This window comes from Rhamphochromis longiceps, linkage group LG2 (genome assembly GCF_057381845.1).
Source record: "Rhamphochromis longiceps isolate RC_006_pf linkage group LG2, R_longiceps_female_GT1.1, whole genome shotgun sequence".
Lineage (NCBI taxonomy): Eukaryota > Metazoa > Chordata > Actinopteri > Cichliformes > Cichlidae > Rhamphochromis > Rhamphochromis longiceps.
In genome coordinates this window covers 4264595-4290889 of record NC_140558.1, presented here as the reverse complement: position 1 = coordinate 4290889, position 26295 = coordinate 4264595, and the positions used below count along the sequence as shown (strand labels likewise).

Genomic DNA, 26295 nt, shown 5'->3' with positions numbered 1-26295 from the left:
AATGAATGTATAGTTGTGGGCTGTTATATTCATCAAAGCATTTCAACCCATGAGTAAAATCACAAGTTAGTGAGGCTTGGACAGCAGAGAGAATTACAAGTGTTTGAATTTTTTTCAGTAGCTCTGTATAACAGACCAAATATGAATCTGTCATCCCAAAATGGGAATGCGCGTATCCGTGAATTAAGATCTAAGTTATGCGCTTTTTGTACTCTTTCAGTGGGCAATCTGTGAGTTGATTAATATGCATCTTGCCATAGATCGGTAATTCAAAGTTAGGCTACAGGCAAATGTGCTCCTCTGCTTAGTTTCCTCTCCCAAATGTGATGTAAGTTCAATGTGGCCGCCAAAGTCCACAGGAGCTTATTACTCTTAAGTTAAATGGGCCTGAAACTGTCTATACTCTGTACTCTGCAGTGTGTGTGTGTGTGTGTGTGAGCATGTAAGTGAGCAAGTGTCAGTTCCCATGGCTTAGCTCCAAACCTTTGAGTTCAGGTTGGCCTGTGATCATCTAATCCACTCTCGCTTCTCAATCCAAGCTAAATGTTACACATCACCTTACCTCTTTCACCTTAGACTCACTTTCACAACCATTTGAAGATCAGTGGCAGAAAGAAAACAACTCCTCCATCCCTTAGCTGTGACCATTTTTATATTAATGTTTTTAAGCTGGACTTCAAATCCACCAAAGATGTGCTGAAAAGGGGGAAAGCTCTTTCCTGGCATCTCACACGTGCACCTGAGTGCTCCCCAGTATAGCCACAGTCTGTCCCACTGGAGCAACATGCACAGTTGCAATCCAATATGAAAATAGAGAAGCCGTACATGCTCCGTTTACATTTGGAGCTTCATTTTCTACCAAAGCTATAATGTCACATAAATCACAATGGATTATAAATTGCCTCAGCCCCTTTTAAAATGTTTTTAACTAAATAGCTTTGAGCTACAAGGTGAATCCTTTTTTCATTCTTCTTCTTCAGTCAAACTTACGGCCGACTCAGCTGTGCCAGGATCATTCATTTCTTCCGTCTCCTTTTTTTTGACATCTTATAACACCTCCTCCTCCTCCCTGTTTTTTAATCTTTCTTTCTCTAGTTTATCCTCCCATCGCTGCCACCTCTTTTATGCTCAGTCCACGACTTCCTTCTCCCCCTCTCATAATTTCCCCCTTTTCTCTATCTTTCTATCCTTTTTCTCTTTTCTCTATCATTCTTTATTTTCATTTATTCTACTCTTCAGCTGCAGCGCTTCCCATCGTCATTCTATCCTCTTCGCTTTCTCCAAAAGTTTTCAGTCTCCAACTTATTCCAATTAGTCACCTCCCTAAATTCCCTCCCTCCCTCTTTTACAGTGTTTCCCTCTCTACTCTCCCTTCTATCCTTCCATCCCTCCCTCCATTAGACAAGGTGACTCCTGCAGTAAAAGGCTGCAGCCCTCCATTATACCACGGAGTAAAAAAACCTTCATGACATTCTGTCCCTGGTGGACACAGCATTGATTTTCTCATGTCTCTCTCTCCCGCTCTCACTATGTAGCCAGCTCTCCCTGGCTCTCACCCTATCCTCTGCCTCTTTCAATCTCAGTCCATGTCTTCCCATCTTTTTTGTCTCACTCTGTTTCTCAGAGGGTAGGGTCTCTATCTTTCTCTTCTGGTTCTTCTCTTTCAAGCGGCCCAGTGGCAACCATAGCATTGTCATTTATTGAACTGTTTCCTTTACATACAGGCACAACACACACATACACAGGCACGTATACCATGCACACATAGACACAACAGCCCTTTCGACCCCACTATCACATGACTAATTTGCTGAAACAGCCAAGAACCTGGCAAATGTGATTACTACAGTCTTACGCTAACCTAAGGAGACAGGCTCTGTGCTAGTCCTCTGTGTATAGACGTTTGAGTGTATATGTGTGATCGCTTCTATACTTTGTGCTGACAGAGAGTCTTGTCATTCCCTTAAATCCTACCTGTCAGTCAAACTAGAAATGATAAGGGTATTTTTCAAGTTTGGACACATCTGAACACTGTGTCAAAATTTGTGTATTGTGTCCTGGGTTTGTATGTAGTAATATACTATCATATCTAAAGATTTTGTTTAAATGAATTCTTGTCATGTTAACCTGTTCATGAGCATCTTTGGCACTGAACATTTGCGCCTTCATATGTACAATCAGCTACTGTAATGCTTATTAACTATGTTCTGTATACATTTAGTGTCTATGTAATGTGCGCTACTTTTGTTGGGAGGCATTTCGCTGTAGTTTAGAGCAGCGGTCTCCAACCTTTTTTGCGCCACGGACCGATTTATGCCCGACATTATTTTCACGGACCGGCCTTTAAGGTGTCACGGATAAATACAACAAAATAAAACTAGTACCGGTACCGAAAAAAAGAAGATTTATTCATAACACGCGTGACAAGACCCAGGAAAACAGAGTTAACGATAAAAACGATAACAAAATAACGCTGAAAACCGATAAAAACCCTGAAAACCAGACATTTCACACCTGAGCCTCAACTCTCGCCGCCCGGTACCAAACGACTCACGGACCGGTACCGGTCCGAGGCCCGGGGGTTGGGGACTGCTGGTTTAGATTACAAAGACACATAGACCATCAGATAAAATACAGCTGTTTCATATGCCCTGACATTACACCTCAGTGCCCACACAGACATGCCTCTTTATCTTTTGCAGCCATCAAGTCCTCATATTGTACCTTGTTTTCCATCTGCCTGCTTTCTCACTATCCTACCCGTTTTTTTATTGTGATAAAATTTAATTCATTTTACCCGCTGGGTCCACCTATGCTCACTATCTACACATTCATAGTACCATCCAGGTGCTTTGGAAGAATGTATTCAGAGAGTAGAATATGCCATTTTTCAGCAAAATACAAAAGTATACAGTATTTCAGTGTAAGAATAAAAAAAAAGAAGTCCTTTCATGGCCTCCTTTGTTTTTTTCCCCTGTAAAACATCTCCATGCTTCATGCTTCCCTACCCACAATGCAGTGCAAGATAGCCGTTTGTTTGAATTATGACTACACTGCCTTGGAGAGAGGTGAGAACATTGTGTCGTTTACGTGCATGTGCACACACACCAGTATCATAGTGTGTCTCCGCCAGTGCAGATGTTTACTTTCAACTTGTTTACCACATCCAACAATGGACAGCTGGAGCCAAGCATGAAAATATACAAAAAAAAGACTAATAATGGTCTTCCCTTTGAAAGCGTCCTTAAATCAAAGTGCCGCAAGAGAAAGTAGGATGGAGACACGACAGCCAGCTTTCTGACAGGGTTTACTCAGATTTCCATGATTCTTGGCTTGAACCCAGCCCCCACTACACATGTCCTTAAATGGCAGGATGTGGCTAATTCATTAAAGGTCATGATCAGCAGAGACAGTAGGTTGATGGAGGGATGAGGTAGAAAATGTCAATTGTTTTGTCTGAATGCAAAAGGATTTACATGGCTAGACTGCATTCACCTAAAAGTCCTTTTTTTTCATTTTAATGATAGGATTTGTAATTTAGTTTTGATGGTAAATTGACCTAAAATCACATACAAGGAAACACAGTAAAGTACGATCAGTTTTAAAATACATCAAGAAATTAGATTTCTGGCTTTCCGGAATATTTTTTTTCTTTTTTTTAAAATGCACTTCAAGCTAATTTTATTTTATATTCAGTTAATCTATATTAGTATGCAGCAACAACAACAACAACAACAACAATAATAACAATAATAATAATAATAATAATAATAAAGAGAAACTTTAATGGAAGCTCGTTGATGTCCTTGATTGCATCTTTTTGTGGAAAAAGCTGGACAATAAAACCATAATTTATTCCTGTACCCTTGAACATTACTAAAAGCAGACTTATCATTAGCAAGTCAAATCCTACCCTGAATTGTTCAAATCTAAATGGACATTAAATGCAAATATCATTCACTTTAAATGATACAAAAGGCTTTTAATTACCTGTTTCAAAAGATGTCCACCAGCATTGGTACCTATGTGACCGACTATAAGTCCAACCAACCTAATAACCAACTATTAGTCGTTACAAACACACACTCCTCTAAAATAGCTTTTTTTCTCCATTTTAAATTAGATTTTTGTTCACCTACAGGTGTTTCCGATACACAGCCTAATCTATATGAAGTCCCTGCGAGTCAGAGAAAGGTAACTAAAAGTAAATCTAATCCTTAGTTTCCTTAGTGAATGATTGTCTGCGTTAGTGCTGCGATGAAATGCCTCTTGCCCCTGTCCATACCCTTTGATTGGGCAAGCAGTTAGGAAAATGGATGGATGAAAGCTTTTAAGAAGTGCAATCATTCCTTTTTCAAACACTTAATGAGGGAGGAAAAATAGATGCAGGAACCAGTAGTCAAAATTCCAGCAACACTTGGGAGTATATACGAAAACCTTATTGGTAGATCGTGCCATGTATATACTTACAGATCAACCAGTGACACCTCAGAACACTCAACGTGATTGTTTAAAGTGTCTTATAATAGAAAGCAATAACAAATTAATCTATTTTTTCCATTGCCTGCTATTCGTGTCCATCACTATTCATTGTCTACTTACTTTACCAACAAAGACAACAAATGTTTGAAGTTTTTGATTGCCAATAATTTAAAGTTTTGATGACTCATTATTTCTTAAAATTCATGGGGTGAAAACACAGTTATGGTCCTCCTTCCTTCCTATCTTCCATCCTTTTATTAATTACTCAGGTAGTAGTGGTTGCTCACTGATGATTTCATGCAGAGACAGCATGTCCGTGTATGTCCATGTGTGCTTACCTCTGCTCCAGATGGTAGCAGAGGGAAGCTTTGAATCAGTCTGCCAATAGGCCTTATTGAGAGTGTTCTAACTTACTGCATATGCATCTGGTACACTAGCTGCACAGGGGCTCAGAGGAAAGCACTCCAAGGGATCATTAACACCGCCCAAAAGATCACTGGCTGCCCTCTCCCCACACTGGAAGTTCTACACAACGCCCACTGTTTTAAAAAGGCCCAAAACATCATAAAAGACACCTCACATCCTGGCCACTCCCTGTTCGAACTGTTGCCCTCAGGCAGACGGTACAGGGCAATCAGAGCAAGGACTAATAGACTCAAACACAGCTGTTATCCAACTGCAATAACACATCTGAATACTACAAAAAAATGTCCATCACGCCACTCTTGTGTTAATCTATGCACGGTCTGAAGCATGTGTGTGGGAATGTATGTGAATGTTTTACTGTTATATCTTATTAGTATTTTAAGTATTCTATCTATTTTATTTATTGAATTTTATTGTTTTATTTATATTTTGATATTGCTAGGGATGATGCAATGATCGGGGACCATTCTTAATTTCGTTGTTCTCATGACAATGACAATAAAGTTTCTGATTCTGATTCTGATTCTTATGATATACATGATTAAACACACTAACTAATTATATGGAAGGAAATTAAATTTTGGACCCCTGGTCTATCTCCTGTAACAAACATCCATGACCGGAACACACGGGGTTTCAGAAGACAACACAATGGTACAGATATAGAGCGCGCACATGGATACACAAACTTGCCCTTACCCCGGACTGATACCAATCATGTCACCATTAATCAAGGTGCTTGGTGTAAAAAGCTGTCAGAGGAATCCAATTACATTATAGATGATGAAATTGTTTTTTGTGGCTGAAGATGGAAGCTCAAAGACAGCTGCCAGTGTAGAAATAAGTATCTTTTCTCCGTTTTGCGGAAAAGCAGAGTTGTAAAGTTTCTGGAGGAGAGCAGTGAAAAAGTAATCAAAAAGAGAAATAGCTGAAGATATTTCAGCAAGTGTCTAAGAGTCTTTGTCAGCTCTATTAAGGGATGAGAATCCCCTACCCATAATGCTTGTGAGCCATTTTATGTATGTATCTATTTACTTACTTACTTTTTTGGCTTCTAGTGTAGCCACTGGGTATTCAATTCAAGACACCAAAGACGACCGTAAGATTGACACTACCTGAAAATGCAAACCAAATTGTGGTTAACTGTCATTTCCAATGTAAAAGTGATTAATATGACATGGGGAGTAGCCTAACATACAGCTCAGGTCAATGCCAGATAAAAATGAATTCCTTGAAGGGCAAGGAACACAATTTCTCTAAGTAACATGTCCTGTCCAGTCCAGCAAGCAGAATCATGGATAAATGCTTTGTTGTACTAAACACATTTGCTTTTCCAAAATGTGGGTATTTTGCCCAAGTGGACGGGGTGATGAAGGCCAGGATGGCAAAAGATAGGAGAAGAATTTGGAGGAAGGGGGATGGTGGGAAAAGTTGAGGATTAAGCCAACAGGTTTGGTGAAATTTAGGGCAACCAAAACTAATTATTAGGGAAGTATTTGGTTAGGATTGAGGGTTAGAAATACTGTAAATACTGTTTTGATACTCAGAATATACAATCATTAAACTAATTTTTATATCTCTTTGAGACCGTCTGAAGGCTCAGAAAAGTATGTTTTCTTCTTGCATGGAAAATCTACTGAAGATAATAACAACTTTTCTTTTATTCCATAGATTTCTGGACTTGTCTTTAATTCTGTCATAGAAGAGGTCAAGTGCAAGAATACAAATCTTTGATTAATTTTGCAATTAGAATAACTGAGTAAGCCAAGGGTTGTCCAACTCTAGGCCAACTCAAGGGCCGATGTCCTGCAGGTTTTAGATCTCACCCTGGGTCAACACACCTGAATCAAATGATGAGTTCATTAGCAGGCCTCTGGAGAACTTCAAGACATGTTGAGGTCATTTAGCCATTTGAATAAGCTGTGTTGGATCAAGGACACATCTAAAACCTGCCGGACACCGGCCCTCGAGGCCTGGAGTTGGACACCCTTTTATTGCTTTTAGGTTTTGCAAAAATTAAACAAAGCATATAATCTATAGTTAAAGTTTCCACCAAGGTTGATTTAAAGTTCCACTAGCCCAGATCCTTACACAACATTTATTTGTGTTATTCTAGACCACAGGTGTCGAACTCCAGGAGGCCTAGAGTTTGACACCCCTCTTCTAGACTGTAGAATTAGCACTGAAAGCAAACTAACAGCTTAAAATTTAACCAGCAACCAAGAACTGTTACATTTAGAAGTGAAGTGTTTTTACGAAATGTTTCATGGGTATTCTTTTCATTTGCCAGTGTAAATGAAAAGGTAGCTTTGGAAAGATGACGTTTAGCAGCTAGACATATTTGCACTTTAAGGTGAAGGCTGAACTGGACCCCTGTACTGTGATGTCAGGCTAACAAGACACCAATATTGGCTGATTCACCTAGGCTCCAAATTATCTTCATTTTTTTATATTTTACATTATTTGTAAAATATAAACAAATGATACCAGTTAAATTAAGCTATAGCTTAATATAACTGGTAGCCTTTGTTAAGTTACAGGAGCCCAGGCTAGAACAGCAGGTGTGGGATGGAAAGTTCCTTCAGACACCACATGAGTTGCCATTCTTCACACATAGATTTCGATGTATGAATAGAATGACAAAGACCCTAATTTGTTGTTGGTTGTCTGTCTCTACACTTTATTCCTCGACATTAAAAGAACAGTGCCGTGAATAAAAAGCCTGTAATAACTAGCCAACTTTAGCGGTGCCATGCATCTCCATATGGCTGTTTAGGCTGTGCGCCATTCTTCCTTCCCCCCAAAATACATGCCTTTTAATTACATAAAGCAGAAAACATGGCACAACCATATGCTGATGATCCCCAGACTCACTATATTTTAGACTCAGTCATTTAACAGATGCTTACACTTGCGGCTCTCATCCAACAAGTGGGCAACAAAGAAAAAAAATAGCTTCAAGACATGACTTATGACAAGAGCACAAACCCAGACTATTCTTTTATGTACGCTTTCATATACCATCATTGTTTAGTGCTCCATATTGTTGATCCTGTCCAATCTTTACAGATTGTGCTCAGTTAATGAAGTGCCACAATGGCTAGGAGCTAGAACTTAACACTAAATCACCTTTAAGATATGATTGCATTGCTTCAAAGAAAATCCAGGCATCTCATCACTCTATGGAAGTCTTTGGAGGGTTGAAAATAATTATGCTGTGATCCAAACCTGGCCTGTGGGTATGGATTGGTTTGATATTTTCTCTATTTACTCCGAATCAAAACCATGCCAATTGTTAACCACTAGTAGCTGGTCAATACCAGGTAGAAGCTTGAAGAATACGTTTACTACACTGTGCCGTCAACTCATTTCTGTGACCCTGCTGCACATGTCAGCGCCGCCTCAGAGAGTATAATGATCAAGCAATGAAAAATTACAGTGAACTTTATATGGTAGCTTTCTGAAGCCTTGTCTCAATAGAAATATTTCTGAGTTTGCTTTGCATGTTCTTGTATAAAGAGCTGTGATAAGATAATGACTCTCTACTACTGCTATGTGCTCTAAAACATTTAGTTTGTACATTTATCTTGTCTGAAGATGGTGCATCTGGGCCCTTCTCTGGCCAGCTGCCTGTTGTTGATAAGCGGACATACAGAATATTGAGGTGTACCTGTGGTGCACTGTAGTGAATACAATTTTCAGATACTCCGAGGACTTATATGTCTCTAAGATTTTTTACACAGACTTGCACTGTGGACATGTATATACAAAAACAAACAAAAAAGAAATTCTGATGTGATTTCTGCTGCCCTACAGAAAGAGAGAAAACTACAGCTGCCTTTTTGGGATGCACCTTCCTCGGGGTTAAAAGCTGACATGACTGATTTAACGGGTGTTGCAGTGTGCCAAGCAGACACCAAGGCAAACACAGAAGGGAAAAAAATAAATTAAAAAGCTTGATGAAAGAAAACAGGGAGACGAAATTGATTAGAGATGGGTAGATGAAGAGCGAAAGGGAAAAAGTGAAGGGGGAATAAAAGACAAGATGAGAGAAAAACATGGATTGTGAATTGGGAGAGATGAAAAGTGGAGAAGACTGATCCAAAACAAGAGGAGAGAAACGAACATAAGATGGTCGAAGTCAAAGAAAAAGTGATTAGCAATGGAGGAATCCAGCGGAAGGGAGATTGGGGAAGAGAAGAAGACAAAAGATTAAGGTGTAGTCATAATAATGGATTTATATAGCGCTTTTCAAGGAACCCAAAGCGCTTTACAATGCCACTATTCATTCACTCTCACATTCATACACTGGTGGAGGCAGCTACGGTTGTAGCCACAGCTGCCCTGGGGCAGACTGACAGAAGCGAGGCTGCCATATCGCGCCATCGGCCCCTCTGGCCAACACCAGCAGGCGGTAAGTGAAGTGTCTTGCCCAAGGACACAACGACCAGGACAGAGAGCCCGGGAATCAAACCGGCGACCTTCCGGTTACAGATGCACTTCCCAACCCCCTGAGCCACGGTTGCCCCACAGTTGTAGTGGCTCAAGAGCTGACAATAAATAGTTTCATAGTGTTTCTGTCAGTTTGTATGTATTTTAATCTTTCTGTGCTGTGTTTACCGTATTAATCTACCTGTGTCCACCTGTCTGAGTGTGTCTGTGTGTGTAATAGGTTAAATGCCACTTACAAGGGACATGAGGATACTTCTAAATGTCTGCCCTTTGTGTATTTTCATCTGCAGTCCATCCATACTCTCCTGTAGATGAAGAAGATGAGGTAGGAGGGACAGAGGGATGAATGGGTTGGAGGAATGGAAGGAAGTAAGGAAGGAAGGGAGGAAGTGGACTTTTCAGGGTTGCTGGGTTCATGAGGGGTGGATGATGTTGGTGGGGAGGGGAGCTGAATACCTAGAGCCGAGCAAATTAAAGTAAAAGCAAAGGATGGATGGCAGTGGGGTACAGGGTGCATCTGGTAGTCCAGCAAGCAAGTCGTTGAGCAAGCCTGGAAATGGAGGAGTTAGTGAGAGAGAGGGAGGAAAGAAGGAGAATGGGAACAAGAGGCAGAGTCGTGACTGTAGGTTGATTTACGGAGGCTTTCCTTTTAATGAAATTGTTTCAGTGACAGAGCCGGTAAAAGGCCCTTAATGGATTGGCTGGCCTAATGTAATGAAATTACTCCCTCTTTCACTATAGAGAGAGGAAAAAAGAATAAAAGAGGACATGGGGGGAGGGAGAGGAGGAGGATGGGAGAGGAGAGATGCAATTAATATTTACAGAACAGACAAGCAGGGTGGGCTTTAGTAGCAATGGCTCGCTCGCTCTCTTCTTTATTGTGCCTATCTCTCTCGCCCCTCTCTCTCCCGGTGGCCAGTGTGCGCTGGGCGTGCGGCAGGGGAAGGAGGTGATAGGCTGATGCCAGGCAGGCCACTTCAGCGCACCGGTCTCTTCTCTCGCGCTCTCCTTTTCCTCTCCTCTTCTCCTTAGGGCTGGCCATATCAGCACTGAGGTGAGAGACTTAACCTTAGCTTTCGTGATATCATCTGGACTTGATATTCCTAGAGTGTGTGTGAGTGAGTGCATGTGCGAGAGAGAGAGTTAACTCCGGTGTCTCCTACCTGCTACCTTAAGCCCACTACTTGGGTATCACCTTACACACATATCCACATGCACACACTCTCGTTCAAGCAACCCATCTTTTGTTAGTCCCTCCCCCAGCTGAGCGGACCTTGCAGACTTGCGCCTGACTCTCTCCCATCTCTGTCTCATCTGTGTGTGTGTGTCTGTGTGTGTTTGTGTGTGCGGTGCAGGCAACTGGACAGCAACCACATCAGCTGCATCGAAGATGGAGCTTTCCGAGCGCTGCGCGATCTGGAGATTCTGTAAGTAGAGAAAAACCCTGGTCCTCCATCTCTCTCCTCCTTTGCCTCCTCCTTCTCTCATCAGTTTCCTCTTCTCCTCTCTTCCCCTTTTCATGTTTTGTCTGTGAAACAAGGATATGTCCTGCACTCTCCTCTTCTCATTATAAGCTTTGCTTTATGTCTTATTCAGTTTCCTCGCCCTTTCCTTTTTTTCCCTTTCATTTAAAAGGAATACACTTCCCTCTCAGTTCTGTATCGTCCCTCTTTCCCCTTCATGTACTTTTCTATGTCTGCTTTGTGTCTTTAGTATAAGAAAAGCTGTAACTTGAAGATGATTTTGTTTAAAGATCACAGTTTCTTAAATGCTTCTGCGTGTGAATTATCCTCAGTTATAGCCTTGAATGACTGCAGAGGTGGCTGTATAAGTACTTGTACGCATTGCTTGCAAAGATGAAACCTACCTGTTCATCAGCCTGAAATTGTGTAGTCACTGACTCACATTAAACTGATACACACCCAAATACAACACAAACAATGGGATGGGAAACATTGTATCTGCCACCTGCTGTGCTCTGCATTTCTGCGCTCCATGTGTGTTAGCATATGTGGGTGATTCCTCCTGTATATGGGGATACATTAATGTTCTTACGTGTTTGCTTCCAGCTGTGTGAGTTATTGAGTCTGTATGTGTGTGTTTGCGCAAGTGTGTGAGGAGAAATTGTGTGCGTCTGATCTGTCTACATTTCCAGAGCTCCTCATTTGTCACTATACTCAGAGGTGTGACCGGCCACTGTGCAACGAAAGCTATATTAGTAAAAAGGTGTCTACTTTTTCCGCACCTGTATGTGTGTACAAATGCATGTAATTGTGCATGAATGGGTTTCTATGTGTGTCTGTTGCAAGGCTTTACTGTTAGTACAGAATCAGGTTATTATTTTCTTACTCTGTTCCCTATATTTTGTGCTAAAATAAAGAATATAAAGGTTATAGTGTCAGATCCTGATATTAGGAAAAAGCAGCTGAAAATAAGTTTGTTCTGTGATGGTGGCATTGCTGATAGCTGATAAGGTTAGTGGTACTGTTTTTGATTATCTTAATGAGGAATAATCATATAGGAAATCAGGCACAGGCAAAGTGAAAGAAAGATTAGCCTAAAAAAACAGGCAAAAAGAAGAGAGAAAAGTGGGGTGATTCCACTTTTTCCAACCTGTCTGTCCATCTTTGGCTACATATGACTTGGAAAATATGCCGGCAAATTATTAGAACTACTAGAAATTGTTTGGTTTCCCAGTTGAGTTAAATGTTGGAAAAGAACAAGACAAGAATGTGATTTTTCTTATGGTTTTTAGGGTTTCCAACACATTCTGACAATAATTAGGTATTATAGTCATCAGCTTGAAAGTCTGAGATAAAGTCTCATTGTCACATAAATGTCTACTATATCAGGAATAATATTCACAGAGAGACTATTAAGGGCAAAGCTACCAAGTATACATCTTCTGTGATAAGGATGAGAAGCCAAAGAAGCCTGGGAAGTTGGCAGAATTTAGATTTTTAAAGGAATTTTCTCCGTAATGCTGATTCCACCTTTGTCTGCAGTGTATTTTTCATTTTAAATGGCCCATTTAAGAATTGTGGGGTCAAAAATGTGATCAAATTCAATATGCATAAAGATGATATACAGCAGAAAGCAGGTATGTGATGCAAAAGCTCAGAGAGATTCCCAGCAGTATCAGACACATCTTGATTAGTATCCTGCTGAAGTAGGTGTGATTGTTCTTGGTGCAGTCTGGTGCTGCTAATGTGCTCACATAAATGATTAAATAGAGCAGAGGATACTGTGGTAAATGGTTCAGTGTGTGGCAGTGTAGTCCCCATCCAAATCAAAATAAAATGTAATCACCGCTACTATAAGTAATAAAATCAATGCACATGTTCATTATAAATGATACTTCATGACAGTATTGTAGGTTTTCATTAAAGCCATCGTATCCTTTATCTCCACGTTTTATTTCCTTTTATAAGTTAGATTTTTTTTCATTCCCTGGCCTCACTTTTGCTCAGCGCACAATGAAAGTGATAGGGGCCAGATAGAGGGGGATCGGCAGTGCGAGATACAACATATTAGCAATTCATAAGACTCTGACAGCTGAGTGCTCGGCAGGATTTACAATTCACTGTAAATACGCAGCCGTTCCATTCACAGCAGACAGCATGACAGCACACAGTATATTCACTGAATGTGACGTTTTAATAAAGGCAGGTGTGTGTGTGTGTGCGCGCGCGTGTGTCTGTGTGCGTTGAAGTGTTTGTGTTCATGTGCAAAGGGCATGAATGACAGTAAGCAATTCTGCTGCTGGACTGATCTTCATTTCAAGCATCTTAACGCACACGCACAGACAAACACACGCATTCGCCACACAAACAGATGCATGCGTATTCACACATATCCGCGCACACACAAACACAGACGCAGTCCCATCTGTTCAGTTCTTGGGGTTGAGTCCGTGATCGTAGTACAAAATGGATGATAGAGATAACGGTGACTGGGGGTCATGTGACTGCACCATCAGGTAGGTGTATGTATTTTTGATTGTTCACACCTATGTGCGTCTGTGTTAGTATCTTCTTGTGCTTTTGTCTTTTCAAGGATCGGTTTAAGTTTTAAGCCATCGGCTGTTCAAATGGCTGAGCAGCACTGAGGTTAGGATGATTAGGTTTAGATTAAAGTTTAGTGCAGTGTTTCTATTACACATTCGTTTATCCATCAAACAGAGGTTAGGTCGTTTGTCAAGCAGAAATATCTCCAGCCTGGGGACTTGACAATTTGAAAATGTCATCTTGATCTCTGGGAAATTGCAAATAATATTTTACGTGTTTTTAGACATGTTATAGGGTATTAGTCAGTCAAGAAGATAGATCGAAATTATAAAGAAAACATATTTTTATACTTTAATAAAGTCCTAGTTGGAGTAGCATCTGCGATCCACTTGGTCAGCAGTTTTCTATATTTTTCTTTACCTGCTCAACCACCTGTATTCATATTTGCGCCAACTAGCCTCTACTTCACTGCCGTTATGAGTTATTTTGATTGTACACTTAGATATAGGCATTCTTGTATATTTCTGGCATCTGCACGTAACATTACACCTTCATGTTTATGCAATAACTCTTTTGCTTTTACATGTGAGGCCTTTTCTCTGTTCTTTGCAATAAATGACTCTCAGCTTGCTCGAGTCGCACTTTCAATTTGTTTGATCCACTAAATTGATGCCTCTGGTTCCCATCCAGAAATCTTCTGAACTGGGCCAAATTTCCCTCGGAAGGGCTGTTTGGTTTCCAAGTGCCGCTTCGGCTTGCTTGACACTATGTTAGCATTAGCCAACTTTTCTCGACAGATGAAACACTCAAGGCTGATGGGTTGTTGGCGTCCTTGTCCAGCTTATATGTGATACTTCTAGTGCCAGATTTTTTTTACTCTTTTCTTTAGGTGGAGAGTTAGTTCTAGCTTTACTTAGTTTTCCCTCTTACAAATTTCATTATCCCCGCTGTTTTTAATGTGTGACATTCGGATAAATCCAACCATTCGGAGACTACGCTTAAATATAGGTATTCCCTTTGAAGCACTTTTTAAATTATCTTTGGGTATCTTTGTGCTGCAAAAATGGTAAAAATGGTAAATGGGCAGATATTTTACTATATAGCGCTCTTCTACGCTAATTGAGCAGCCCAAGCGCTTTCTACTACAAGCCTCACACATACTGACACAAGCACTTTGTTTTTTTTTTGTTTTTGTTTTTGTTTTTTTTTTTTTCTAAATGACATCAGAAACAGCAGTATGCAACATTACGTGATGGCAGAGCTTCAGTTCATCCTTTGTCATTTTTTTTTTTTTTTTTTTTTTTTTTTAAATAAATAGGACAGGGGGAATGAATGAGAGAAAGAGGGGGAGAGAAAGAAAGAAAACCAAAGGGGAGAAGAGACGGTGAGAAGGGGGGGGGAAGAGAGAGAAAAAAAAAAGAACTCCTGGGTCACCTGTATGGAAAAAACAAACAAACAAACAAACAAAAAAACAAACAAACAGAGGAGACAGCAAACAACAAAGAGTAACATAATAATAGAGAAAACAAAGCACCATCACAATAAACTAGCTAGTCATAGATATCAATATTTACTAAATAATAAACGATATTGTGCAGCACGCAAGATAGACAGCGCACAGTGTGCTTTGAGGCAGCAGCCAAGAAAGCTTTAGTCCGCGTCTGTGAATACCCATGTGTGCATACCTGTGTGGATCAGCATGCTTGCATTCCAAAGGTTTCTCCATGTAATGATCTGCTAGGGAGTGTGGGGGGGCCACAGCCCCGTCCTCCAGGGTGTGAAGCGGGTATGGAGGAGATCAAAACTCCAGACATCCAGAGGCCCCCAGAACACAAGAGACCATGGAAGACCAACAGAGGGGCAGCCGCGCCACTGTCCCAGTAAGAGCTGAGGAGAGTCCCAGATGAGAGCTCGCCCAGCAGCCGCGGAGCAGAAGTCAGGGGGAGTTGCAGTGACGCGCCCGTGAGCTCCCCCGGCCCCCAGCTGCGCCTGAGTGACCGAGCCCCAGGCCGAGAGGCCGGGGGCACCCCACCTCCAAAGGGGCCCGAGCGAGCCCCAGGCCCCAGGCCCCGACAAGCGGCCGGTGTGTACCCGGACGCCCACCCCCAGACACAAAGAACCACCAACACACCGACACCTGAGGGAGTCCGCCACCGGCAGGGGAAGTGGTGGTGGGTGGAGATAGGCCTCCAAACCTTGGAGGGCCTGAGGTGTCCCCAGAGAGGTGGCGTCTGATACCCAACCTGACATATAGACACAGACATACAGGCACACACAGACACAAACATCCATTCCCACCCTCATGCTCTCATATGCACTCACTCCACACTCAACCAACGTGGAGACAGACATAAAAAGACGCTGTACACACAATCACACTCCCCAAGCGTACTCTACAAACCGGGTCTAGGTACCCTTGCCCCTGGAGGGGGGAATTGCACCCAGACCCAGGTGGTGTTACCCTTTTCCCTGCGGTGGGGAGAGGCAGACCACCCCGACTCCGCAGCAGCAGGGAGGCCCCACACCCCAGACCGCAGTCGGACGGCCAACTCCTCCTACTAGCCCTCCCGCTCCAGCAGGCCGCAGAGAATGGGGGTGGGAGAAGACTCCAAGCACTTTGTTTTAACACCTAAGTGTTTTTATCTCTCTCTCACACACACACACACACACTGATGGATGCATTGGGGGTGAAAATGGCAGGCTGGAGGAGCTGAGGATCAAACCACCAACCCGCCAAAATGCTTGCATATGAATTATTGGTGTAATAAATATAAAATACAGTCATTACTTTCCGTAGGAATTTAATATTACAATAATAATGTATGTTTTCCATATAAACCAACCATAAGATATAAGAAAGTGCATAGGTTGCAGGCAAATAGATATGTGTGTGTGTTTTAGTAATTTGTGTGTGCGCGCATCATGCTAATTGAAAGAAGTGGATCTCTCTCTCTCTCTCTCCCTCTGTGGCACTAATGAATCTCCACTTTAATTAATCTAGTCATTTTTAATTAGCCAATGTTTCTTGGTAGACTAGGCTTTATCTGAGCTTAATATGTTTCACAGGAGCTGCTTTGACTCGTCAAAGCTGAATATTTGGGTGTGCGGCTCATTTTGTAAAAGCTAAATGGATTTGAGTTTGTTAGTTTCATTAATCTTGTTATAATTGATAATATAATGGAAATGAAAAGGAGTGATGGGGCTTTTTTTCTAAATAAAGTTAGACAACGTGTTAAAAATTCAGACACATTTAAGATAAAATATTTGACCTGTCACAAATTGAAAAATTTGCGTATGCACTGACTAAAAGCTGTAATCATTTCTCTTTGCAAAAAAAAAGAATGAATTCCTCGTTTTTATTAATACGAGTGTACTTTTAATCATTGCATTTTTCAAGGGTTTTTTCCCCCCTTTAACACTTTCTGTAGTTTTTGCCACGTATTGTTCTTAAGCATCACAGTTTGACTCACGTTCACCTCCTGAAGAATCCGACAGGAAATAATAACAAACAAAAAAGCATACCGTACTAGTCGCAGGGAAGTGATCTCAGCAATTCACAACAAAGAGTCAATTTCTGTACTCTAAGAAAAGAAAAGTTTCTATGATGTTAAGGGTTTGAATGCTGCTTCTTTCTCTCTGGCTTTGACAGAAGAGTTTTATTTTCTGAAGAAGCTTAGAAAGAAAGACAGATGTGACTAAAGAGCCTTTAAATTCACCATTTCCTCTGATATCCTTTCCCCTTACTCATATGTCCTTAGATAGTCTCTTTCGCTCTTGCCTCCTCTTCTCTCTGCTCTCTCTTTCATGGTTGCCAGGATGAAAGTGGAGGATCGGTGTTGTAAAAGCAAGGCAGTGCTGGGCTATGATTTATTTAGACCCAAAAGGGCTGTGGTTACTATCCCATCCTTTTTGCCTGGAGAGACAAGAGACAAGAGAGATTTGGGGAGGTGGAATGGGTAGGGGGGGTGTTAGCAGAATGGGGGGGGAAAGGGACAGAAGGAAGAATTTGAGGAAAGAAGAAGAAAAGAAGGCATGTAATACTGGTGCTGTAAAAACAGCCAGTTTCCTGGATATAACTTATTTATCTACTGTTGAGGAGAGAGGGAGAAACAAGGCAATACAGAAAAGAAGGTCGAAAGGAAAGTGGAGAAATCCATAGATGCAGAGGAAGACCAAAAAGATGTGCAGTGTGCAAAGAAAAGGAGCGATAAAATGCAGGGAGAGAAGGCAGAGATAAGAACAATAGACAGATACATACTGTAAAAGTGATGCAGGACAAAAACAAACAAGAAGCAGAAAAAGGGAGGCAGGTGAAACCTTGTCCATTTGTTGCAGATAAACAAGACCAGAAGAAAGAGATGTAGGACAGAGCGGTATAAAAGACATCAGAGTGAAAGGGAGATGAAATGGCAGACAGAAAAGAAGGAAGAAACACTGATGTGACATTAGCGAGTAGAAGAAACTCTGATAGAAAATAGATTGAAAGGATCAGAGGGAGGAGAGCAGGGAGGCATTAATTATTGATGGAACAAATGTCTGACTGACTGACTCAATTTGGCCCTTTGTTGTTTCCAGACCACCAAGGCTGTCAGATAGACTCAGAACAGGGTTTCTCAAAGTAAGGACGGAGACCCCACTGGGTGGCTGATGTTTTGATTTTCCGGTTTTTAGTTTTTATCAAGATTGGTTGGCAATATGGCTTAATTTTAATTAAGTGATATGTGTTGCCTCCATTGCTTAGATAAACATAACACAAAGATGTTATATACATGCATCTATTATCTGTTAACAAGAATGACATATATCTGTATTGTGAATGGCCAATCTAAACTGCTGTCCTAATGCGTTATTGCATTGGCGCTGTTTTGAGATTGACCTGTGCTGTAGGGCATCTGCACATTCTTGTTAATATCCGGATAGTCATTTTCCACTGCCAAGTAATGAAGACCCACTCTGATACTGCCATCTTGGAAAATTAGTCATTTTAGGTAAGCTTTCTCTGCTAGAAAATTAGAAGAGTCTTTAGGCTGCGATGCTGCAAACAAATATCTGAAATTAACTTTTTAGCTTTTATGCAATGGCTGGTATACTCATAAAACATTGCCTGAGAGGACTCACTATTCATGACCAAAATAATGACAGCTCAAACGGCCACGGCAAGTGGAGGCAGAGGCAACAAAAAACTGCACCTTGAATAAGCGGTTTATTTACACCGCATAAAATCAGTTGCAAAAAGGAGATGTGGTGTGCAAGTAAAGGTCTGTGTGAGTGAGTGTGTGGATGTTAGTGGGAAAATGATAGTGAACTCAAAGTGCATAACGAGAGTCTCTCTGAAAGTAGACAGCTTTTACAGTGACTGGCATCACTGGCCCAGGCGCTCCAAGCCAGCTGAAGTGGAAGACTCCATCAACCAACATGTTTCTGGAAGAGACGCAGTACAATGAAGCCACAATGCTCTCTGTTCTTTAGTGCCTGCATTTTTGATAAAAAAATGCTCTCGTGGAGCATAGAAACAAATGTGCATTTAAAGCCACTTTTACCTTTAAAGTTTCAAAGAGCGCAACCAAACACTTGTTATTAAGGTGTTAAAAAATTTAAAACATTAACCAGTCAACTGGTAAATTATGTGTTCATTTTGAATTTCAAACCATGTTGGGTAATTAAAAACCACACATTGGTTGTCAGAAAACACATCATGGAGCATATCTCTCTATCAGGCAAGAGATGCCCTTTAGAAAGGTATCTGTGCTCCAGGGAGACTCGGCTGAAAGGTACGAGTGATCAGCTTTCCAGTTCTGGGACAGTGATAAACCTTTATTGGAGGATTCTCCCAAGCACAGTTTGTGTTACCGTGCACCTTTTTTGTAGAGCAGCGGAAAGTCATTGCTAAGCTTAGACAACTACAACACTGGGTTAAAGTTGTTGGATTAGGGCATGGTCCCATTTAAGAGAAGATTCCAATCCCATGCCAGGTGTAGCAGCGATTGTGTTACGTAAAGATAGCAATTATTTCACAGTTCTGGGTGAATACCAAAATGCCTAAACAAGCCTGGGATCGTTTTTCTATCACACGTGAAAACAGAGGCAGAGTCACCCTTGATTTGTTCTTTTGTTTGGTCTTTACTGAAAATCAAGAAAGAATGCACACCGGGGTGGCCTTATCATATTCGTCATTAAACACCTATCAGAATCAATTAGTGCTGCGAAATAATTCTAAACAAGTGGTTTTCCTAATGGCACACATTATGGATGCATGTCACTCTGCTTTCCCACTAAACATGAAACAAAAAGATTCATCTTAATTACTTGACAGGTCCTTTCATCTCTATGCAAGCTTTGAAGGTTTCAGATTAATATTGGTTATGCTGATAAACACATTTTGATTGTTTGCATCCTTTACAAAAATCAGACTTGCTCTAAAGCATATCCTGTTCTGACCTGTATGTTATAAGCATCCTAAGCGGAGTGAAGACTTGCTGTTGTTTTATCTCTCAAAAGTCAAACTACGAATGCAAATACAACAACGGAGACTGAACTATGACTTTTCTTCAGTGCATTACTGTGAAGAGCACCGTGATCATTAAATTCAGCAATCCCACAGTCGGCTTTCCTCCTAATACTTTGATTCCACCGTTTTTGTATTTTTTTTTAAAGCCTTTGATGGTCAAAACTGTGTGTGCTCAAACTTGTAAGGCCAATAAACACAGCAGAAGTGGAAATGTAATTATGTGATAAACACAGTCTTTATATTTGGCAGAGAAGCTGCTCGATCCACTTTGTCAGTTTGATTCCCGAGAATACCTCGTCCTCGCAATCACGTCAGCGCAGATGGTAGGCATTCCTCCTGCAGCGGCTAATGACTGTGTGTGCCAGCGCACGAAGTGTGTTTTTACTCAGCGGGAGCTAATTTAATGCTGAGTGCCAGTGCTGAATGCAGCCAGCCTCACACTGCTGTACCTTGTAGTCTTTCCCATGTACTCTTCTATTCCTTTGTACCAACCAAGAATTCAAAGTAGCAGACAAAAATGTCTTCTTGTTAGCCACAAAACTTGTTTTAATTTCCTTCCGTGCACTTTTTTAAAAAACTTGTTTTGACTTATTACTGCATGGAGAAGTTTTTTATAACTTCATTAATTACTGTAGAATATTAAGTGTGGTCTTGGGATTAGGGTTGCCAGCCTGTAAGGGCTTTATAACCTTAAGGTGACAGTTTAGTCTAGCCTATTAAAAAATTATACAGTAGATTGTAGCATGATGATTTGTTATTCACTGCTCTGTTGCATTTGTTTGCAGGAGGGTGCAGTTTACGTGGTTTATATTCACAAGGGCAAACCAATTAATTCTAATTCAGCAATGTCTCAATCAATAATATATAATCTATTTTAAAGCACTTACCACATAGCTAACGCCTGATTTTGAATTCCATTGTGTTTTGGCAAGTGCGTCTGCGTGTCTTTGAATGAGTTAATCCACTTAGTGCATGTGTCTGCCAGGCCACATCAGAATAAATGATGGGTCCCTGTGTGATGATGAATGGTAATTTAGATTTAACATAACTGGACTAACGAGCGCACTAATGACTCCAAAGCTAGCCTGGACAGCTCTCACTCGACAGGCTCACGCCTTGCATCCCAATGAGATGGGGAAAGGGCACCCAACTATGTGCACATGCAGCGAAACACACACAGAGTGGAAAAAAACATGCAGAAGTGTCTTAATAAATCCATGCATACGCAATCATAAATTCATAAACGGTTCTGGCAGCGAAGCACATCCCATACACAGATGCACACATGCACCAAAACCACACACACACACCACATAAGCTAAGTATGTATGTTTCTGAGAACTCATTGAGTAGTTGCAAGAAGCCAGGTCAGGCGGATAGGAAGCTGATTAATTAGTAATTATTCATCGGCCAGTTTTCAACCAGTTGAATTAGATGCAGTTTTTGCTCACTGATCTTTTGACTCGCTTTTTTTCCCCTCTCTTGACAACGAAGATTAATGAAAATAAATGATAAGTACTTCATCATTTTCAGATATAAATAGATTTCATTAAAAAGAGGGTGAATTTTCACTTAATCGTTTATCTTTAGATCTGAAAGTTTTTAAGGTGATGAGACTTTGTTGCGTGTTTCACTACAAAGTCACTGCACTCAATTACGCTAATGAACCTTGGCATTTTAATTGTGCTGCTTTTTGAGGGAAAAAAACACGCTCTTGCGACAAAGAACCCCACTATTAACATTTCCACGGGCCAATAACACGTACAACTGCTTTATCTGTACAGCCTGTTCATCCGAACTATAGTCTCATAGTGGGATGTTACACCCATGTAAAGTGAAAAGCCAAAATCAGCTTGCAGTGCTCCGGAAGTGTCTAGCCTGGTCACTCATGAGGAAATTAATATGGAATTAATTATTAAAAATGCAGAAACTTATTGTCTGTAATTGTTTTGGTAAGTTTATGTTAACAAAGTGATACAAACAGCATCAATTGCAAGGCAATTAACAGCCTCTTTATTAAAATGAAGCTAGTTTAAAGGTATGTTGCATTTCATTTGCATTCATCTTTTTAAATCTATTTAAATCTATTTTGTATATTTACAGTCACAAAGAGCAAATATGTAAAATAAAACTGAAGCAAAACCTGCATATTTTTAAATAGTGTAAGTGATCCATCTTTCTGTTGATTGCACACAAAACTTTCAAGCACAGCTAGAGGGGGGAGGTGGTTGAGAAAGGACTGAGCTTTAATAATGGCGAGAAGCAGAACAGGTGTCGTGACTGAACTGAATTTTATTTCTTTAAACACTGATGTTTTTATTAATTGCAACCAAGACCGATAGAAAAATCGACACGTGCAAAAACAGACAGATGAAGGCGGGGCAGGCAAAATGGTTTGACAGAAAAATCGGAAAGGAGAGCGAGAGTCTGCCATTTACATGACATGCCCATATGCACATTACAAACACACAGAGAGCTAAGAGGTCTGAGAAGCACTCAGAAGAGCAGTGGATCGGCTGCATATTTTATGATCACTTTTCTCGGCGAAGCACAACTTTCTGTGCCGCTAAGAAAGAAAAACGAGAGGGACAGAGTGAGAAAAAGGAAAGTGAAGTGCATGTGTGTGTGTAGCAGTGAGGTTTTGGCCGACGACTGTCATAATTCATGAGGGCAGACGGACAGAGTTGCTCAGTGCACTGTAACTTCACAAGGTGACTTTCACTTTGCCTGTAACTCCCCTTTTCAAACACAGACTCGGTTATGCAAACTGTCAAATATTTCTTCATCTAAATTTCTTATTACCTCTTCTCTTTGTCTTTATACTCTTCCTCTTCTTTTTCCAGTCATGTATACCTCCTCTGCACATTTGCCTTCCTTTTAATTCCTGCTTCCCTCTCATCTTTTAGATTATTTACTCGCATCTCTTCTGCTAATTTCTGCCATGCTTTTTCAACCACATTTACCCAACCTTTCATCAATGTTTATAACATATATAAATAAACTTATTTCCATGTTAATGTCAAATAATGGTTAGTCAAGCTGTGAGATTATGTATTTGGATAGTTTGGTGATTATTTTTACAATCAGAGAGACCAAAGTGACCTATTTCTCCTACTTTTTATTTGTTTGTTGCTTTATGTGTACATCCAGCTTGAAAGCAGGAGGCAATAAATTATGTTTCCACCTACTGAGCTGTTGACCTCTTGGCCTCAGCTTCACTGATTGAGGCTCCGTACTTAAATCAGTTTAGCTGCAAGCTTAAAAACACAAGAAATGGTGAAATAGGAAATAAGGAAATAATCTCACGCACTGCACTGCCAGCAGGAGAGCTGTGCTTTCTTTATGAGAGTGATGTGTCCTGGCCGAGCTGATCTAACACTTCAATGCCACATTAAGGTGAAAAGGCATTGTCTGTGTTGCACTCCTATAGGCTTATACTACATTATATTATGTTATATATGTTATGTTACAGTCGATTAAAACAATTAAAACATCAAAAATAAGAAAAAATTGTTAACCCATGTTTCGTTTGGCAACCAAACTTTGGGAATTTTATAGATTTATCTATATAAGTACTGTAATATAAAAATACCCATGTGGTTTGATTTAAATGGCGCATGATGCATGAATTATCTGCCTTCCAGGGTTTCTAATGGTTGCTTCAGCTGAACTGAAAGCCGTCACAAAGCAAAATAAACCAACTCTTTCTTAAGATTAGTTAACGGAAAATGTTTAGTCCACTGTAGGTAAAGTAACTTTTGCCGTGAGTGTAATTTAAACCTAATGCCTGTCCAAATAAAGCAGTTGTTTGTACAGCTCCAGTGGTACAACTGTCAAAATTAAACAACAGTTGGTGGGTACAGAAAACCACGCGCACATGTGTGTGTATATGCGCTTGCCTTACACGTCAGAATATCCCCAGTGCAGTTGGTGTGTCTCTAGCCTCAGTGCCCCCAGTAACGATTGCATTGCTGTGGTTGCCTCCTGCCTCCAGATCTGTCTCGTATCCGTGACGCGTGGGTGCTGGATTGAAGCCCCCGAAAAAAAACCTCGCTCAAAACTAAAGTTTAGTAATACAGAAAATGGTGATGTGTGTAGGTGTGTGTGCTTGTGATGATTCAGAAACAAATTCCCTATAAGTGGATGCATGTTTTCAAGTGTCTTTGTCAATGCTTCTCCATGTTTGTGCACACGCGTGTGTGTGAGTGCGTATATGCACAGTGGGGTCAGAAGAGAACAAAGCAGTGCAGCTTTCTGCTGTTCAGTGATTTTGGTTTGGCTGGCCTTTCGGCTTCTCTTTGAGTCAGCGGGCTCAGCAGAGCCATCACACCCTGGCAACAACCAGCACCCTGGCAAAGACAGAGGGTCTGACCTGAAAGAGAAGGATGAGGCACAGTGGGAAGGAAGGAAGAGAAAGAAAGAAAGGCAGCGGGTCAAAATGAGAAAATGAAAGAGGGTCAGTAGCAGTCAGAAACTAAAAGTTTAGAAACAGCTGTATAAAATGTACTGGAGGGTGGGTATGGAAAGAAAAGAGAGAAATAAAATCAATGGAGAGGAGCTGAGCTAAGTATGCAAGGTAGCTACTGTTTACAAAATAACGACTTTTTTGGGGGGTGGGTGGGTGAAAAGTTGTGGAAGAGGAAGAACATGCTGGGAGGATATAGGGAATGAAAAGCAGGCCTTCAAAAGAGAGAAAGAGGCACTGTGACGGCTATTTTTCCATTGGAATGGCAATAGTGGGTTTGTGAGGAGCCAGCTTTGCTTTGGGAGGAAAAAAAACCTGAACTGTTTAAATTATTTAAGGAGTTAAAAAAGTGAAAAAGGTGCATGTGATTAAGAGCAAGGAGGGAAAAGCGAATATTCATAACATATGTAATGACAAAAAAAAAATCTTAATAGCATATTACTTGTGATGTTACAGAATTTAGGGCGTAACTGTCTAAACAATTCAGATTAATATTCCCATGAAAACACAGCAACCGTGATTATTTTGTAATCCTAACCTAACCAGTCCAGTGAAAGTAAAAACAGCAAGCCTATTATCTAAAACTTTTAGTCCTACAGGGGACTTGAACTCAGATCCCATGAGGGATGGTTGTGTGTTGGTTTGAAGCTAACAGCACCTCCCAGCGTGAACTTTGTTGGCCTTTATGGCTGGCTGCAACATCACCATCAGGGGAATTGTGTGTCTCCCATAGCAGACCTCCAAATTCACTTTCCCTTGGCATTGCTTTAAAGGTGCCAGCTTACTTAAAAAAAAAGAAAGAAAGAAAAAGATTTATTTGGGCTTTTTTATCTATTTTTTTTCAACGGGAAGCAGAGTAGACAGGAAAACAGGGAGAGAGAGCAGGAAATAACTCCAGGCAGACTCACACCCAGGCCCCTGCAGTAGCCTGGGTCTCCTGTGCAATCTGCTGAGTAATACCAGTGGCCATGTCATCACAATTTAAACAAATTAGGCAACACCAATTTGACATAATTTGACATATTTATATGATAAGATGTTGGAAAGAGGAATAGGTGAAGAAAAACAAGTAAGGAGCACTGACAGTGGCTCAGCATTTTCGCTGGCCAAATACAACCTACCAAATCTTGGTTGGTGATAATTTCTTTTTACCTTGTTGTTCATTCCATCCAGCTGTTTTACATATACACACATCTACAATTAAATATACATAATTTAAATATCCATTATTTTAATATTTATGCTGCTGAAATGAGACATTTTTAACTTTGGTTTTGGTTCTGTTTAATAAAAGATTGCATAATGAAGGAGAGAGGAGGTGAGGCAGTGTAAAAAATTTAAACAGCCATGCAGGTAACACATTAAGTCAGTACCAGCCGATTTACACAGAGGGAGGGAACGGGTAACGCAGAGCTTATGCAGAGGTGGGACCAGCTTCAGATATTGGAAGAGCTCGACGCCAGCAGCCTGACCCACGCACAATTAATCACATCCCACTGGGTGGCAGGACAGGAAAGAGGAGGAGAGATGGTGATGAGGGAGAGGAGTAAGAGAGAGTGAAAGGAGATTTAAGATGGAAGTCAAGCAGGGCTAGAAGACAATTGAGAAAAGATGGGAGCAAAATAAAAGAACAAGGGAGGAGGGGAGTGAAAGAAGAGAGGCAATCTGCAATCTAATTTGTTGTCATTTAAGGTGTAATGGTCTCTTCAGTAGCTTTTTATGTAGATGTCTTCCAACCTTTCTAATACCCTTTTTTTCCTTTCTTTTTTCTTTCTTTTTTCTCACACGACTCCTCCAAGATTTTCATTTTAGAAGCCCATATTATATTGCATTCATTATTCGTTTTTAATACAGGGCTGAATGATTATGAAATATCACAAAGCAAAAACCTGGCATTGTGTTCTTACACACATATTCACACACATGCACACAAATAAGCCCCTGAGCTGCTCTCT

The 26295-nt window shown here is 40.7% G+C and overlaps 1 protein-coding gene across 1 annotated transcript in view; it reads left to right on the top strand.

Annotated features, from left to right (window-relative positions):
* slit3 (slit homolog 3 (Drosophila)) overlaps nucleotides 1–26295 on the top strand; it is a 246885-nt gene that overhangs the window by 140809 nt on the left and 79781 nt on the right. The window contains exon 6 of the mRNA XM_085415211.1: nucleotides 10716–10787. Within this exon, the coding sequence (XP_085271337.1) occupies nucleotides 10716–10787 (72 nt within the window). The remainder of the gene's footprint in view (nucleotides 1–10715; nucleotides 10788–26295) is intronic.